The sequence below is a fragment of the Suncus etruscus genome, chromosome 5 (assembly GCF_024139225.1).
Source record: "Suncus etruscus isolate mSunEtr1 chromosome 5, mSunEtr1.pri.cur, whole genome shotgun sequence".
In the NCBI taxonomy this organism is placed as follows: domain Eukaryota; kingdom Metazoa; phylum Chordata; class Mammalia; order Eulipotyphla; family Soricidae; genus Suncus; species Suncus etruscus.
The window spans coordinates 19,233,261-19,249,100 of NC_064852.1; the positions used below are offsets into that span (position 1 = coordinate 19,233,261).

Consider the following 15,840-nt stretch of genomic DNA (forward strand, 5'->3'; position numbering starts at 1 on the left):
CGGAAAAGCGGGAGCCGCTGCAGAATCGTGGGGCGAGCGTCTCCCCAACCTTGTGCATGGGCTTTGCCGGCGCCAAGTCCACCAGATCGCAGCCCAGCGCCCCGAATCCAACTTTTAGGGATCCTTCGTCCACCCAGCGGAGAGGGCGTCTGGGGTAGGAGGACACGCTGGACTGGAAGCTGAGAAGCTTCCTATTGGGGAGAGCCCAGGAGCCCCAAACCGAGAGTTTCCCCCCCAATGGGCAGTAGGGGAGCTTGGGGCAGGGTGGGCCCCGAGAAAGTAACCCTGACCCGGGGCTCTCCAAGCTCCTCCAGCTCTTTTCTCCTTCACTCCCGCACCTTCATTCACTCCAGCATGTCGCGGGCAGATCCCGCTTCCCGGGGTGCCTGGACCGGGACCGGCCCCCAAGGCAGAACAGAACCCCTTTCCCCCGCCCCGCCTCGGGTCACCTCCTCCCGGGATCCCCCCGCGCCCCTTCGTGCCAAGTTTCCCACGATACCAGGGCGCAGCCGGTAGGTTAACTCGGGAGCAGCCGCTCGCGAGCCCAGCCAAGCTCCGAGAGGCGCTAATTCAATCAAACCGAGAAACCCGAGTTCAGAAATCTGGCAAAATCTAATTTTCAGGTTTTAATACCCTGGCCATCAGCACCCCCCACACCCACACCCCGCTTCCCGAGGACCGTTAAAAGAGAAGAAAGCGCATTGATTCTATTTGTTTCTGAGAGCCGCAGTTTCTTTAATAATATCAGGTGAAGATTTATTTATTTGCCAAGGAGAAAGCGATCCGTGGGGATCTGCCGACTCGGACATCTCCCCTACTGGCTTCTGGCTCCCAGTTTTCCGCCTGTTAGTCCCCGTCGCAGGCGCTACATCTCTCCCTGCCCGCCTCCCTCCAGCATGGTTTGTTGGATTTTATTATTTTTTTTTTCCTTTTTCTTTTTGGCTAAAGCTCCCAGTAATGTTAGAGAACTGGAAACACAATTCCCCTTCCCATGCCAGCAACGCCCAATTGATTGACTAGTTGTAAACACATTTACTTCCCCCAGCAGATTTTGCTGTGTTGGTTCCCCCACTCTCCATTTTCCAGGGAATATTGGCTTTTACACCAACCCAAGCTCTAAAGCGCTGAATAGATGGGCCATTCAGTCTAGCTCACCCCCAGCCTGCTCTCTTCACCTCCCGAATGCCAGTCACCAACACCCCCAAGAGGCTGTCCAGGACCCCTCCACACACACACACACACACACACACCCTGGGCTGATGAAGGCAGCTGGCAGCTGGGCCCTGGGGTGGGGGGGGGTGAGCATCGGTGTCCCCAGCATCAGTGCCTCCCTACCTGTGAGGGAACAGTTGGGAGCCCGTGGCTGGGAGAATTAATTAGGATCTTGCTGTTTTCTGGGCTGCTCAAAGAGAGAGGCATCCAAACCTTTGCCGGCCGCTATTTTATTTTTACTACATTTTCTCAGCTTGTAAAAATAGTCACCAGGCGGAGTTTTCTAGCAAGGAGCACGCATTCAAGGCTGGGCAGCCCTGGAAGCCATGGAAGTTGGCTTCCGCTCTCCTGGGTGGCCCCCGTGGGGCAGGGACATGGGGCAAGGTCCAGCTTCTCATCCATCTCCATCAGGGAGAGGGCCAGGGGTTGCAGTCTTAATGCAGATTTATAATCTCTCACACACCTCACTCTGGCCTGGGAAGAGACTCTGGGGGTGCTTCTGGTAGGGAACGGAGGTGCCACATGCCAAGTTTCCCCTCGGGCAACGTCTACTTCTTGGCCCTTGTACCAGGAGTGAGTTTCTGTTCTGGGCCCAGAATGGGGTTTTGTGGAAATGCCGTCAGTTCTTTAGGGACCCTCTGAAATGAGAGATGAGGAGGTTCAGGCCGAGGTGAGGGGGACAGGCAGGGCTTTCAGGCACTCCTGGTCTGCAGAACAGCTGGAATGACTCCTCAGCCCTTTTGCTAGTGCCTTGATTCATTGCTGTTCCCTCTGCCCCATTGGCAGACAGCTTGGGCCAGACTCTGGCATGGGCCAGACCCGGTTTCTGGTCATGGATGGAGCCTGTAGCAAATCCCCTTCAGGCTGGAGCCGGGCTTTCCCTCATCGCAACAATCAGCTAGGAGCATTTTAAACTACTGGCTGGTTCCTTGAACACAGGGATATGCTGCTTACAAGCGTGATCCAGAGCACATAGACCCTCAGGGCCAGATCCACAGTGATCTGTCGCATGTCATGTAGTAGTTTCCTCCTGCTCCAGCCCCAGGGTCCTTCCCATCTGGGGTGGAAGCCACCTTCTCTGGGCAGCTGACTGATGTCACAGCCCCTCTGTTTATCTGCCACGCACGCCCACTTGCTGGCACATAGTCCCGGTGTGCTAACGACTTTGACATTTTGACTTGTGACTCGTGGTATTTGAAAGCCAACCATTAAATCTTGGCTCTGGGGCATGTCTTTGGAAGCCACAGACCCCCACAGAGCCCTGGCCGCCTACCCCTGGGGTGTTGAATGGGGAGCAGACACACCCCACCATTTTTACCCCTCTTTTTTCCACCTATCTCCAAATGTGCAACTCCAATATTTAATGAAAAGCATCCAGTTTCCTTGGGAGACTTTGCTAATGCAACCTGGGTTGTTGTTTTTTTGTTTTGTTTTGTTTTTTGTGCATTTTTTGCCAGTCACTTTTGTTCCTCAGCGTCCTTCTCTCGGTCTCTTTAATTTGTTGCAGGTGTTGTTGCTAATGATCTCCCCCTCTCCTCTCCTCTCTCTCTCTCCCTCCCGGTTACAATGAAAGACAAGCTAGTGTACCTGGAAGGATGGAGAGCGGGTGCTTTGGAAACTTCATCCTAAGCTGTTGATGGCACCCGGTCAAGGTTAGAGGACTCCTCCTCCACCCCCCCATCCATGTCTGTCACCACCCCCCAACCCAGGCAGAGTGGCCCTAGTACACACCTTGTGAGAGCTGTTTCTTTCATGTCTCTGTCCAGCCACACATCAGAGTCACTTTAAGCCTCTGTGAAATCTTGTTACTAACTGGTGTGAGACACCAAGGCCAGTCCCTCTTGGGGGCTGTGTGTGTGTGTGTGTGTGGTGTATATGTGTGTTGTGTGTTCTGGTGTGTGTGTGTGTATATGTGTGTGTGTGTTTCTCCAATGTGCAGTTCCCCGCACTCATTCTCTCGTGATTTTATCTTTGACCCTACAGGCCAAAGGGCACTGCTGCAGCTGTGTTGAGCACAGCCCACATTAAGGCCCTTTCAAGACCTGGATTGATTAGAAGGACAAAAAATTTCAAAGCCATCGGATCCGGCCTTGGGCCAGGTCCCCACGGAGTCGCTCCCTATCCCATTTCCATCCACTGTCACAATTTGAGAGGTGCCCCCCCCCCATCTGATCAGCTTCATCTCGCCGGGGGGGAGGTACCATGACAAGGTTAGGAGGACACTACTTTGGGGTGTGCCCAGGCGCAGGAGAAAGCTGACTCTGAGGTTTCCCTCCTGCCTGCTGGAGAGAGAGAAAGAGAGCAGCGTCCCACCCGCCCGTCGGCCACCCAGCCCCGAGGCCCCGAGACCATCTGGCGTCAGTGTCACCAGTTCCAGCAGTCCTTCCATGCTGAGGCCACCGGTCCCCGCTGACCCAGCTGCTGCTCCTCTGCTAGGGGACCCGCAGGCACCACAGTCATGCAGCCCCTGTTCCTCGTCCTTCTGCACTGGCTCTCACTGGCCGCTGCTGACTATGACATTTGCAAGTCGTGGGTGAGCACGGACGAGGGCCCCACCTGGGAGTTCTACGCCTGCCAGCCCAAGGTGATGCGCCTGAAGGATTACGTCAGGGTGAAGGTGGAGCCCTCAGGCATCACATGTGGGGACCCCCCAGAGAGGTTCTGCTCCCACGTAAGTCGGGCCACCCACTCTGCAGGGTTTCTTGGTTGTTTTGTTTTGGGTTTTGGGTCACACCCGATGATGCTCAGGGGTTTACTTCTGGCTCTCAGCTCTGGAATTACTCATGCCTGGTGGTGCTCGGGGGACCCTGTGGAATGCCAGGGATTAAACCTGGCTCAGCTGCATACAAGGCAAATGCCCTTCTCGATGTGCTATTGCTCAGGCCTGTGCTCTGCTGTTTGAATTGGGAGCATGTCTTTATGCTAACCTGGAGATATCAGCATCCTGGGGCAGCTGAGGATGCGCAATGGGGGTGCCATCACCCTTGGACCTTAGCCATTGCAGGCTGCCACGTGTACCCTGCCTACCCCCCTGGACTGAAGAAGCCTCTCGGACCTGCCAGGCAGTGCCCTGGACACTTTCCTATCACTCTGCCTGGCCAGGCCGGACAAACCCTGTGCCACGTGGCCATGGGCTCATGCCACACAATGGCCTTGCAAGCACAGGTTCAAGGGCTGCAGAGTTAATGCAATGCAAGAACAGGATGGGGGTAGTGAGTGGGCCCTGATCTGTCAGCTCCATTCTTGCTGCAGTGACTGGCTAAGGGGGACAAGGGGTGGGCTGTGTTTAGGTGTTATCACCTGAGTCCCAGTTAGACCTACAGCTCCGGTGTCTCTGGCCACTGATGCTGAGGGTGGGGACTCTGGCCCTGGACCCCCTTGGGTGTGTTGTCATGTCTGGGCCAGGTTGATGGACAGGAGGGAGCAGCAGTAGGCGGAGACTCTACACCCCTCTTGCGTGGTTTCTGTGCTATGAATCATGTGGATATACTGTGCTTGGTGAGCACGGAGACATCCTGGTGGGCCTTCTTTGCTGGGGACAATACTGAGACCCCCAACTGCCACAGGAAATGGTGAAGCTGGGACTGAGTGAAGGTCCGGCTAAATTGTCCCCCAGAAGTGCCTGGCCCAAGCAGGATTCTGGGGCCTCCCCATCAGCAGGAGGGGATTAAGGTCATGCTCGGGGTGCCTCAGGTCATGGTGTTGATGGGGGGCCCATGGGACATAAGCTATCAGTGGCCTAAGCACTGTTTGTGGTTCATCGTGGCTGACAGGAGAGGAAAGGAGGAGCCCAGGACACAAGCTTGGGGCTGCAATGAGGGTCCCGGGGAATCATGGGGATGTGTGTCTTGGAAGAAGAAACCCCTATAGGTCAAGGTCAAAGCCAAATTCAACTCTGGGCTGCACGTCAGAGCCCCTGTCATGCCCCAGAAATAGGGTTGGGTGGGGAGTTTCACCCCTGCCTGGGGTCTGAGACTGGCCCAGCCCAAATCCTAGGTTCAGTGGAGCTTTTAGCTCCCTTTATCCTGGGAAACTATCTTCACAAAGCTGGGGCTCTGTGAGTCCACCCCTATTTAGGTATTTAAATTCTCACCACGGGTGGGACTCCCCCCATCTCAGCCCAGATTACAAAGGATCCCTGGGGAGGGGAGGAAGGAAGAGGGGCTTCTGCAGGGAGAATGCATCTTGCTGGACTCAGCCCCCTGGCCAGAAGGTCTGCAGCTGCCCAGGGCAGGACCTGTGCCTGTGCCTCACTGTCACCTCTGGGCCACATTCAGGGCACACCCTGCTGATCCTGCTTTAGGGATTAGGAGAGATTAGTCTCATTCCTGCCAAGGGCACCCACTCTAGAAGGTTCCAGAAGCTTGTGTGTGCCTACCCCATGGCCCAACCTGCCTCCTGGGCTGCGTTTCTTCTGTTGTAAAGTGGACTGTGGAGCAAGCTCTGGGGGCTACCACTGTGCACTCCTTGTATGTCCTGGGTCACAGTTCTTCCCGGACAGTTTTCCTGGCCAGTCTCTTACCTTGAGCACATTTGGTCCTGGAGCTCAAGGGAAGCTCGAGTTTGACCAGCCACCAGGGGGCGCCCTAACGGCAGCCCAGGTCCCAGGTTCCCCCCTCCTCAGCTTTGCAAACCAGGGATTCCCCGTCCCTAGCCCCCCACTCCCACCCCCGCCTGTAAGCAGGAGTTTTCCACCTCATTAGGACCCTGGAACTGAGCCCCCTCAAGGGTACAAGAGGGTCCACAGGCCTTTTTCGGGATTTAGGGTAGAGACCCTCTGTGCTCCCATCCCTCACCCCTTGATTTCTGTCCTGAAAGGCACCTAAAGTGAAATTGTAAATTCTAACTCGTGAGGAAGGGGCAGGAGAAGGGAGACTAAGATAAATGAATAAATAAAAGCCTATTGGCTCTGGGGCCGGAGAGATAGCATTTGCCTTGCAAGAGGCCAAACAGTGGTTTGAATTCCGGCATCCCGTATAGTCCCCCCCGCCCACACACACACACACACACACCGTGCCTGCTAGGAGCAATTTCTGAGCACAGAGCCAGGGGGTAACCCTGAGCACTGCTGGGTGTGACCCCCACACACACAAAAAGGAAAAATAAAGCCTAATGGCTCTAAATGCACAATGAAAAGAATAAGGACAAACTTGCAGCAGCAGAGTCTTAAGCAAGGGCAAATTTTTAATAAGACTATGGTGGGGTGAAGGAGGTCTTCATGCTCCTGCCCCACCTATGGCTCCCAACCAGAGAAGGTCCTCTTGGTGCCTGAGACCAGCGTCAGTCCCTGAGCCTCGGAATGCAGAGGTGAGGAAGAATGGCCAGGCTGGAGCAGGCTGGTGTTTGGACCAGCCTCAAAGCCCAGCCTGCCCATGGCTCCCAAAAATAAGTCTGGTGAGAAATGCAGAGCCCCTGGCATCCCCCACCATCAACCCGCAGAGTTGGAATCTGCATTGAAACAAGAGAGCCTGGTGGTTGGGAGATCCAGATACATCACAGAAATAACCCAACAGCGCTAGAGCGATAGCACAATGGGGAGGGCATTGGCCTTGTACAAGGCTGGCTCAGGTTCAGTCCCTAGTTTTCCGTAGAGTCCCCCAAGCATCGCCAGGAAGGAATAGTTCCTGAGTATATGTCTTCAACTGCAGTCAAACCTGTAAAATATCTCCCCACATTGTGAAATCATCCTACGCACCGTGTTTCCACCCCCAGGCGGATGGGTCTGATGACAGTAGGTAGCTGCGAAGAATTAATAAACCAAGCCAACCAGGAGAGACTCATTGAGTCAGTTTGCTTTTTGCCTCGTGGCACTCTCTGGGCACCAAAGCCAGACTCTTTCTTTGTTAAACCTGTACCCATTCATCAGGAGGGGGAAGGTCCAGAGTGGGATGGGGAAGAGAAGTACCTATCCAAGTGGACTTGAACATATTAAAGGGATAGGTTTAAAGGAAAAAGGAAGATGGGGGAACATCTTTGTTTGGGGTTAATTGCTGGGTATCGTCTTACAAAACCCCATGGTGGAAGGTTCTAGAGAGAAGATTGGTGGCAGCCCTGGCTACAGCCACAGATTCTTTAGGATCTGAGTTGTCTCCTTGCTTTGCCACCTTCAGGCTGAGCAATTCTTGAAAATTTCCAGCCTCAGTTTCCCCCTCTGTAATAGTGGTGCCGCTTTGTCCATCCCACCAGTGTCCTGGGAGAAAAAAATTACTCTGAATACAAAGCTTATCATCATGCTTAGAGTGAGGTGTGAGTTTTGCAACATGGGGTCCTGGATACTCACAAGTACCTAATCTAAGCCATCTTGATACCTCATCTGCACCATTTTGAAGCCTCATTTAGGCCATCTTGATAGGGCATCTACACCATCTTGACATCTCAACTGTGCCATCTTGATGCCTCATTTAGGCCATCCTGACATCTGGCCATCCTTGACATCTCACCTGCGCCATCTTGACATCTCAGCTGCACCATCTTGATGTTTCATCTAGGCCATCTTGATGTCTCATCTAGGCCTTCTTGACATCTCATTTAGACCATTTTGATGTTTCGTCTGCACCATCTTGACACCTCATCTAGGCCATCCTGACATCTCACCTGCTCTATTTTGATGCCTCATCTGCACCATCCTGAGACCTAGAACATGGAACATCCTTCTCTGCAGACACTTGAACACCAGGGCAGCCTGGAACTTCCTAGGCTGGAAGCAGAAGCAGGGAGCCTCTGATGTGCACCTCTGAGCTCTTCCACAGAGCCTGCTTCCTGCCTTCCTTGGGTTCAAAATGCAGGTGGCAGGCGAGTGCTGGGGTGCTCCAGCTTCCCTCACCTTGAGCCTTGACATGGAGCATCAGATATAACCAAGGTCACAGATGTCATTTAATGTGACACGGCCCCACCCAGGTACCTCCTCCCGCCAGAGGTGTGTGCTCTTGAGCTGGGTCCATCCTGCAGACTCCGCTGACCTGCTCAATGCCCCTGAACCCCCTTCTTCAACTTCCCCAGACCCCAGGCTCACAGCAGGACTCATGTTTGTGCCATTCCTATGGGTTATGGTGAGACTTTGCCTCAGTCCTGAGTTACCCTAAACCTTGGATTTCTTTTTGTTTTTGTTTTTGTTTTTTTTTTGTTGTTTGTTTGTTTTTTTGTTTTTGGGCCACACCCAGCAGTGCTCAGGGGTTACTCCTGGCTGTCTGCTCAGAAATAGCTCCTGGCAGGCACGGGGGACCATATGGGACACCGGGATTCGAACCAACCACCTTTGGTCCTGGACCGGCTGCTTACAAGGCAAATGCCACTGTGCTATCTCTCCGGGCCTAAACCTTGGATTTCTCTTCTGAAACTGGGCATGGTTCTTCCAAGACTCCTCTCCCATAGAAGCTGTAAGAATTAAAGGAGTTGGGGCCGGAGAACCTGCAGTGGAAGGCTGGCATGTGTCACCCCTGAATCCGACTCTTGGACAAAGCAGGTTGGATTAGGGGGCCCGAAGGCCCCATTTTCTGGAGGTGCAATGGTGGGGTCAGGTAGGGTCAAAGGTTTTGGAAGGTTTCAAGGAAGAAAGACCCAAGTGACACCCTTAAGTGGTGCAGCAGGACTGGCCTGAGGTCGTGCGAGCCATCAGGTGAGGAAGGCCCAGGCCTAGGGTAGGCACAAGGCCTGGCAGACTCAGGAGTGGTGCCAAGTGTGCTGGGCAGATAGTGGCACTCCAGGTAGAGTTGCAACACTTGCTTCTTTCCCAGAGTTTGTCCTCATTCCCATGAGGGACACTAAATCCTTCCTTATAGGGCCCAAGTGCTGGTGAAGGCACTGAAATGGCTGCTTCTGGCCTTGGGTGAGTTTGATTGTAGCTGTGGCTGGTTTGCTTAAACATGTGAAAATGTGTTTCCAATACCAGCTGCTGGCAGGGCATGGAGTGTCAGAGCGTGGAACTCAATGGAACATTCTGGGGATCCCAAACATGCCTGGGTGCCTGAGCACACCCAGCTTTGGCTCTTCATCCTGCACTTCCTGTGATTGCCAGCTGCCTGCTAAGATTTCGGGGAAATCTTGGCTGGGACACAGCCTTGGTTCAGATAAAAGGGGGTACCCCTGATGCAGAGTCAGGGTCTGAGGACTGTGCTGAATAGTACCTGGCAGTTTCTTTGTTCCAAACCCTGTTAGTATAATATTCTCAGGATGAAATTCAGCACAGTGCACAGATGTTAAATGTTTTGTCTTCTTTTTTGTTGTTGTTGTTGGGGTTTTTTGTTTGTTTTTTTGGCCACACCCAGCTGTGCTCAGGGGTTACTCCTGGCTGTCTGCTCAGAAATAGCTCCTGGCAGGCATGGGGGACCATATGGGACACCGGGATTCGAACCAACCACCTTTGGTCCTGGATCGGCTGCTTGCAAGGCAAACGCCGCTGTGCTATCTCTCCAGGCCCAAATGTTTTGTCTTCTGTTTGTTCATATAGTTATGGGCCACATCTTTAGCACTTGAGTTTCTCCTAGCTCTACACTCAGGAATCAATCCTGGCAAGTTTGAAGGACCCTATAGGATGCCGGGTATCAAACCCAGATCTGCCAAGTGCAAGGCAAATGGCCCTCCCACTGTGCTATCACTCTGGCCCCAGGAAGGCAATTAAACATTTTTGAAACAAAAAAAAATTTTTTTGGTTTTTGGGTCACACCCGGCAGCATTCAAGAGTTACTCCTGGCTCTATGCTCAGAAATCGCTCCTGGCAGGCTTGGGAGACCATATGGGATGCCAGGATTCAAACCACCGACCTTCTGCGTGCAAGGCAAACACCTTACCTCCATGCTATCTCTCTGGCCCCCCAAATTTATTTTTTTTAAACATTTCTTAATTGAGGTGAAATTTCCAAGCAATGAAACTAACAGTTGAACATTTTAATTTTTTACCACAGTAAAAACCACGTAACATCACATTTTCTCTTTTTTTGCCAGATTTCAATAGCATTTAGCACCTTCACAGAATGCCAGCACCACTTCCCTCTGCTTCCAAGATATTTTCCTCCTCATACAGAAACCCCATGCCCAGTACCAGCAGCTCCCCCATATCCCTCTACCCCATCAGTTGTGGCACTACAGTGCAGCCAATTCCAAACATTGGCAAATGGAATCAAGTCTATTGGATTCTATGCCTGGCTTCTTCCTTGCAGTCTGATTCTGGCCCATCCTGTGCAGAACTTCCTCTTCAAGGCTGAGTAATATTCTCTCCCCCCGCCCCCCCAGTACCTCTTGGATCAATCCTTGCACAACCCTGTTGTTTCCTCTTGGTGGCGCTCGTGTGCAGCAGTGGGAAGGACCTTTATATAGGCATTTGCAGTGGAAAATGATTTTGGTTTTTTTTTTTTTTTTTCCCTCTTGGGTCTATCTATACCTCCAGGAGGAGTGACTGAGTCATATGGTAATTGTAGATTGGAATTTGGGTGACTCTGCCAAACAGATTTCCAAGGCAGCTGCCCCAATTTGCGTCCCCATCGGCCGAGTACGAGTCCCCACTGTGTCGTATCCTTCCCAGTGTGTAATTCTGGCTTTGTTGTTGTTATTATTATGGCCAGTTCTGTGGGTGTAAGTGGTAGCGTACTGGGGTGTGGATGTGCATTTCCTAGTGAGTCATGATGAGCGGGGCTGACTCTCTGGAGGAATATTGGTGCATGACCTTTGCCCGTTTGGAATTGGGGGCCTTTTGGTTGTTGGATGGTGCATGCTTTGTATAATAGCTGTGGGATCAGGATCCTTGTGATATGGATGATTTGCAAAGTTCTCTGTTTCTTTGGGCTCAGGATTTTCAGTCAGACTGGTCTAGTTTTCCTTTTGTGGCTTGTTCCTTGTGTATGTAAGACACACTGATATCCTCACGGCCATGAATGCTCACCCCCAGGTTTCCATCTAAGGCTTTATGGTTTGGGGGTCACACCAGTGGTGCTCAGGGGTTACTCCTAGCTCTGTGCTCAGGAATCACTCCGGGCAGGATTTGGTGAACCCTATGGAAGCCAGTGATCAAACCTGGGTTGGTTGCATGCAAGGTAAACACCCACCCTGGTGTGCTATCATTCTGGCTCTGGCTTTTGTACTTTAGCTTTGTTTGCTTTTCAATCTTTGCTTCAGGCTGGGTTACTTTTAGGGTATGGGGGAGATCACCCCTCTATCGAGGGGGTCCCCAGCCCTGTCAGCACCATCTGTAGAGAGAGACTGTGTTCCCTGCTCTGTTTTCTTGGTGCCCTATGGAACCTCACTTCACCATCCCTAGGCAGGAATGCTTCTGTGCTCGTAAGTTGGTGCTGAAGACAGGAGTGTTCAGGGAACAATGTGTCCTAGAGACTTCTGACTTAAGCGACTTGCTGGTGTGGAGACACAACCCCAGTCCGTTCCTTCTTGTCCCATCTTGTCTGTTCACTTCCTGTCACTTCCTGTCACTTCCTGTCCTGACCTGTCTTATCCCATCCTATTCCATCCCTCCCCATCCTGTCCCATCCCTTCCTGTCCCATCTCATCTGTCCCTTTCTGTCCCATCCCATCCCATCCCATCTCTTCCTATGTCTTCCTGTCCTGTCCTGTTGACCCAAGCTGAGAAAAATCAAGCTTCCAGAGGTGAGTGCCAGAGTCCAGGCTCAAATTCGCCTCCCCCCACACCCCCATTTTTCTCTGTTTCCCTCTCTGCCTCTCTTTTTCTGGCTGAAAGCTTGCAGAGGGCTCCATGGCAGAGGGCTCTGGAGGAGCCGTGACTTCCTTGGGTTGCGGCCCCACTCTGTACCCCCAGCCTCTGTCCCCTCTGCCCCTCAGGACTTGGTTTGTCAATGGTAGGTGGCACACATGTGCCCATGACTACAGAGGAGGTCTGGAAAGGGTTTGAGAGCCATCTGAGGCTAGAGGTGTCTTTGTCCCTATAAGGACCTTCATGGGGAATAAACTAATTAGAGGCACTTTTGGGGGATTTCTCAACAATGCCCAGAGGGCTGGGGACCCCTCATGGTGACACCATAGCCCTTTGGGACATCTCTCAACCCTTAGGGGCATTGACCTTGGCTGTGTGGCCCTCCAGCCCTTCCAGGATCATAGGAACTCCTTAGGGTGCTGGGAACCTCATAACAAAGTCCCAAAGTTTATCCTTACCTTTCCTGCCTGGGAAACTGACACCTGAAAGCATGGGCTACCTTTTCTAGCCCCTAGTGAGGGGTCCTGGGACAGCACATTAGGGTTCTGAGGATGACGTCTCCTCAGCCCCTCAGTCCAGGGATGTCACCCCACATGCTGGCAATGGGACAACAGAGGCATCTGGGAGCCCCTGCAGCCCCTGGGGTAGTCAGTATCTCCTTTCTAACACAGGGATGCTCAGTGGGGTGTGTGAGCCCTGCCCGGGGCTGTCACAGCAGGAGTGGCCATAGCCATCAGATGTGACTGGGATTCTAGGTCACACTTCCAAGAGGCCCCCACCATCATATGACAGGAAGGCGACAAGCTTGCTTAGGAGGAAGGATGGGGATCTCGGACTAGAGGGTCTGACCTGCCTGTGCACAACTGGAGACAAGTTGGTCTGTCCCACCCAGCCCACCATGTCTTGTACTCCAGACTCTCATGGCGGGGCCCCATGTGTCTGGTAGTGGCCGAAGGGTGCTTTACTCTCAGGGAGAAGAACAAAGGAGTCAGACTTCTAAACCCTGAAGATGTGTCCAGGATGTTCTGAGCTGCCCCCACCAGCCCTGGGACTGGCTATCCCTGAGTCCTGGCTCATCTCCCAAGCATAGTTCGTCTCTGGGATCTGTTGTTTTGGGTTTTTTGGTGGAAGGTTGGGGCCACACCGGCGGCTTTTAGGGATTACTCCTTGCTAAGTGCTCAGAAATTACTCCTGCAGACTCGAGGGACCCTATAGCATGGCGAGGATTGAATCCAGTTGGCTGCGTGCAAAGCAAACGCTCTCCCTAATGTACTATTATTCAAACCACTCTCTTGGGGTTCTGGATCCTTCTGTCCTGATACCTCTCATATTGTCCATCTGTCCCCACATGGGTCAGCAAATGAAAGGGGATGAGCCATGACCCCATGGGTCCATCATCCCCCAGAAGATGCTGTAGGTGACTATAACAGTGATGTGGCCTGACCTGGCACGGTGGTTACCCCTGCATTTGGGAACTGCAGGTTCTGGGGGAGTGAGCTACCTCTCCACCACCACCGCCATCTGCCCATATCTATCTCCTCATGCAGCCCCATCACAAAGCTGGGCTCACTCTGAAGCTGCTGCTGGCCCTGGTGCTCCTGGGGAGCTCTTTCTTCCATCACCTTTGGGACCTGAGTTCAGTGCAAGCAGTAAAGGGATCTGTCTGCCCTCAGACTGCTGTCTCCCCAGATCAGCTTCTGAACTTGAAGACACCCAGAGAAGTGAGAAGAGCCATCAGCACCAGGCCCCAGGGATCTGGGTCACAGAAGAAGCAGGGAGGCCACAGAGTGGCACCCCAGAACAGGATTACTGATGGGGGGCAGCAGACCCCTCTTAAACAGCAGGAAGTGTTTCCTGGGAAAATGCACATTCTTCATACACATGCACAAAACTACACTTTTCATATGCATGGTTAATATGTGCTGATGACACATGCACATCGAACACCCTGACTGATCACACTGAACACACGTGCATGCATGCTGAACACGCTGCACACACATTGAATACCCTGACTGATCACACTGAGCATAGACGGAACACATGTACTGAACACACACACTGAACAAACCCAGACTCTGCGCACACATGCAGATTGCAAAAACCTTCGGAGCTCACTGACCTTTAGGGTGGGCCCCTCGCCCAGCCTCACCACATCTGTGGCCAGCAATGAGCTAGAGATGGGGGGCTGCCCTTCCCCACTCGGTTCCCAGGAGTCTGACAATTCTCAGCCCGGAATCAGATGCAGAAGAACAGGGAGCTGGGGGGCCATGTGCCACCCCAAGACACAGGACTGCTCTTCCTAGGACCATGCAGCCTGCTTCCTTCCTTCCTTCCTTCCTTCCTTCCTTCCTTCCTTCCTTCCTTCTTTCCTTCAGTCACTCCTTCCTTCCTCCCTCCCTCCCTTCCTTCCTTCCTTCCTTTGTTTCTTCAGTCCTTCCTTCCTCCCTCCCTCACTCCCTCCCTCCCTTCCTTCCTTCCTTCAGTTCTTCCTTCCTTCCTTCTTTCCTCCCTCCCTTCCTTCCTTCCTTCCTTCAGTTCTTCCTTCTTTCCTTCTTTCCTCCCTCCCTTCCTTCCTTCCTTCCTTTGTTCCTTCAGTCCTTCCTTCCTCCCTCCCTCCCTTCCTTCCTTCGTTCCTTCAGTCCTCCCTCCCTTCCTTCCTTCCTTCCTCCCTCCCTTCCTTCTTTCCTTCCTTCCTTCCTTTCTTCCTTCCTTCCTTCCTTCCTCCTTCCTTCCTCTTCCCCTCCCTCCCTCCTTCCCTCCCTCTTTTATTTTTTGTACCACACCCGGAAGTACTCAGGGGTTACTCCTGGTTCTGCGCTCAGAAATTGCTCCTGGCTTGGGAGACCATATGGGATACCGAGGATTGGGGATTGAACTCGCACCCTTCCTGGGTCAGCCACATGCAAGGCAAATGCTCTACCACTCTGGCTCCCCTGCCTCTCTCTCTCTCTCTCTCTCTCTCTCTCTCTCTCTCTCTCTCTCTCTCTCTCTCTCTCTCTCTCTCTTAGCAGAATTCAGGGCACCTAGGCTGACTTCCCAGCACCTGTCCCAGGATCATGGGGTACTCCAGGGACCCTGCCACCATGGGAAGGGGTCAAAGCCCCCCAGAAGTGTACTAAGCGGTTGCACTGTGATATCACTGGGGGCTCTGAACATCCCTTGGCTTTTTTCCTACACCCCCAGCTCCAGAAGACTCAGAGTTCCCAGGGGTTCCAGGTGCTTCCCAGTTTCAGAAGCCTTTCTTTTGCCCCCAGGAGTTTTTGCTGGTTCCCCCAAATCTTGGGCAGCTTGTGGTACAGGATATGCCCCTGCCTCTGATTTGGACCCCTGTGGGGACTGGGGGTGTTGGCTCCTCACTGCCCTTCCTGGAAGGACACTGGCTTTATCAGGCCAGCATGGACCTCTGGCCAGCTCCCCACAACCAGCTCCCATCCTTCTGAATCCCACTAGCATAGATCCCTCCCAGCCTCCAGTTCCCCACAGGATGACCTGGGCATTACTCATGGGGACTTCCCGTCCTCACAGCAGACTAGCTGTCCTGTGGGTAAAGTGGGGTGTGGCTGGTGACAATGGTCACCATGGAGATCCTCTTTGAACCAGCTGTGCCTGGCACCCCTAGTTTGGCCAGACCTGTGCAGAATTTGGGGTTCTGCTTGGGGGTTAGCTGGCAACTTGGCTTGCTTCAGAGCTGGGCCGGAGTGCTGGTCTGGGCCCTTGCCTCCCCAGTGCTGATGTCTCTGCTGCTATCTGTCTCTCTAGATGTTTGGAAATAATAGGTGAATTCACTTGAATGAATAAATGAATGAATGACAGGAGCCTGGCTCCTCCCCCATGAGGCAACAACAGGTCAGGGCTGGAGGCCACTGGCAAGGACTGGTCTCCTCACCCCACCCCCTAAAACAGCCCTGTTGCAGGAGAGTCCTATACTGTATGAGGGGACCCCCAAACCTCTACCCCACCCCTTTGTACATT

At 53.1% G+C, this 15,840-nt stretch overlaps 1 protein-coding gene across 1 annotated transcript in view; it reads left to right on the plus strand.

The window, feature by feature from the left end:
* Positions 1-2,795: 2,795 nt before the first annotated feature.
* Positions 2,796-15,840, plus strand: part of NTNG2 (netrin G2) — a 47,960-nt gene continuing 34,915 nt past the window's right edge. Inside the window, exons 1-2 of the mRNA XM_049774108.1 lie at positions 2,796-2,864; positions 3,196-3,883. Of these exons, the coding sequence (XP_049630065.1) occupies positions 3,671-3,883 (213 nt within the window). The 5' untranslated portion in view covers positions 2,796-2,864; positions 3,196-3,670. The remainder of the gene's footprint in view (positions 2,865-3,195; positions 3,884-15,840) is intronic.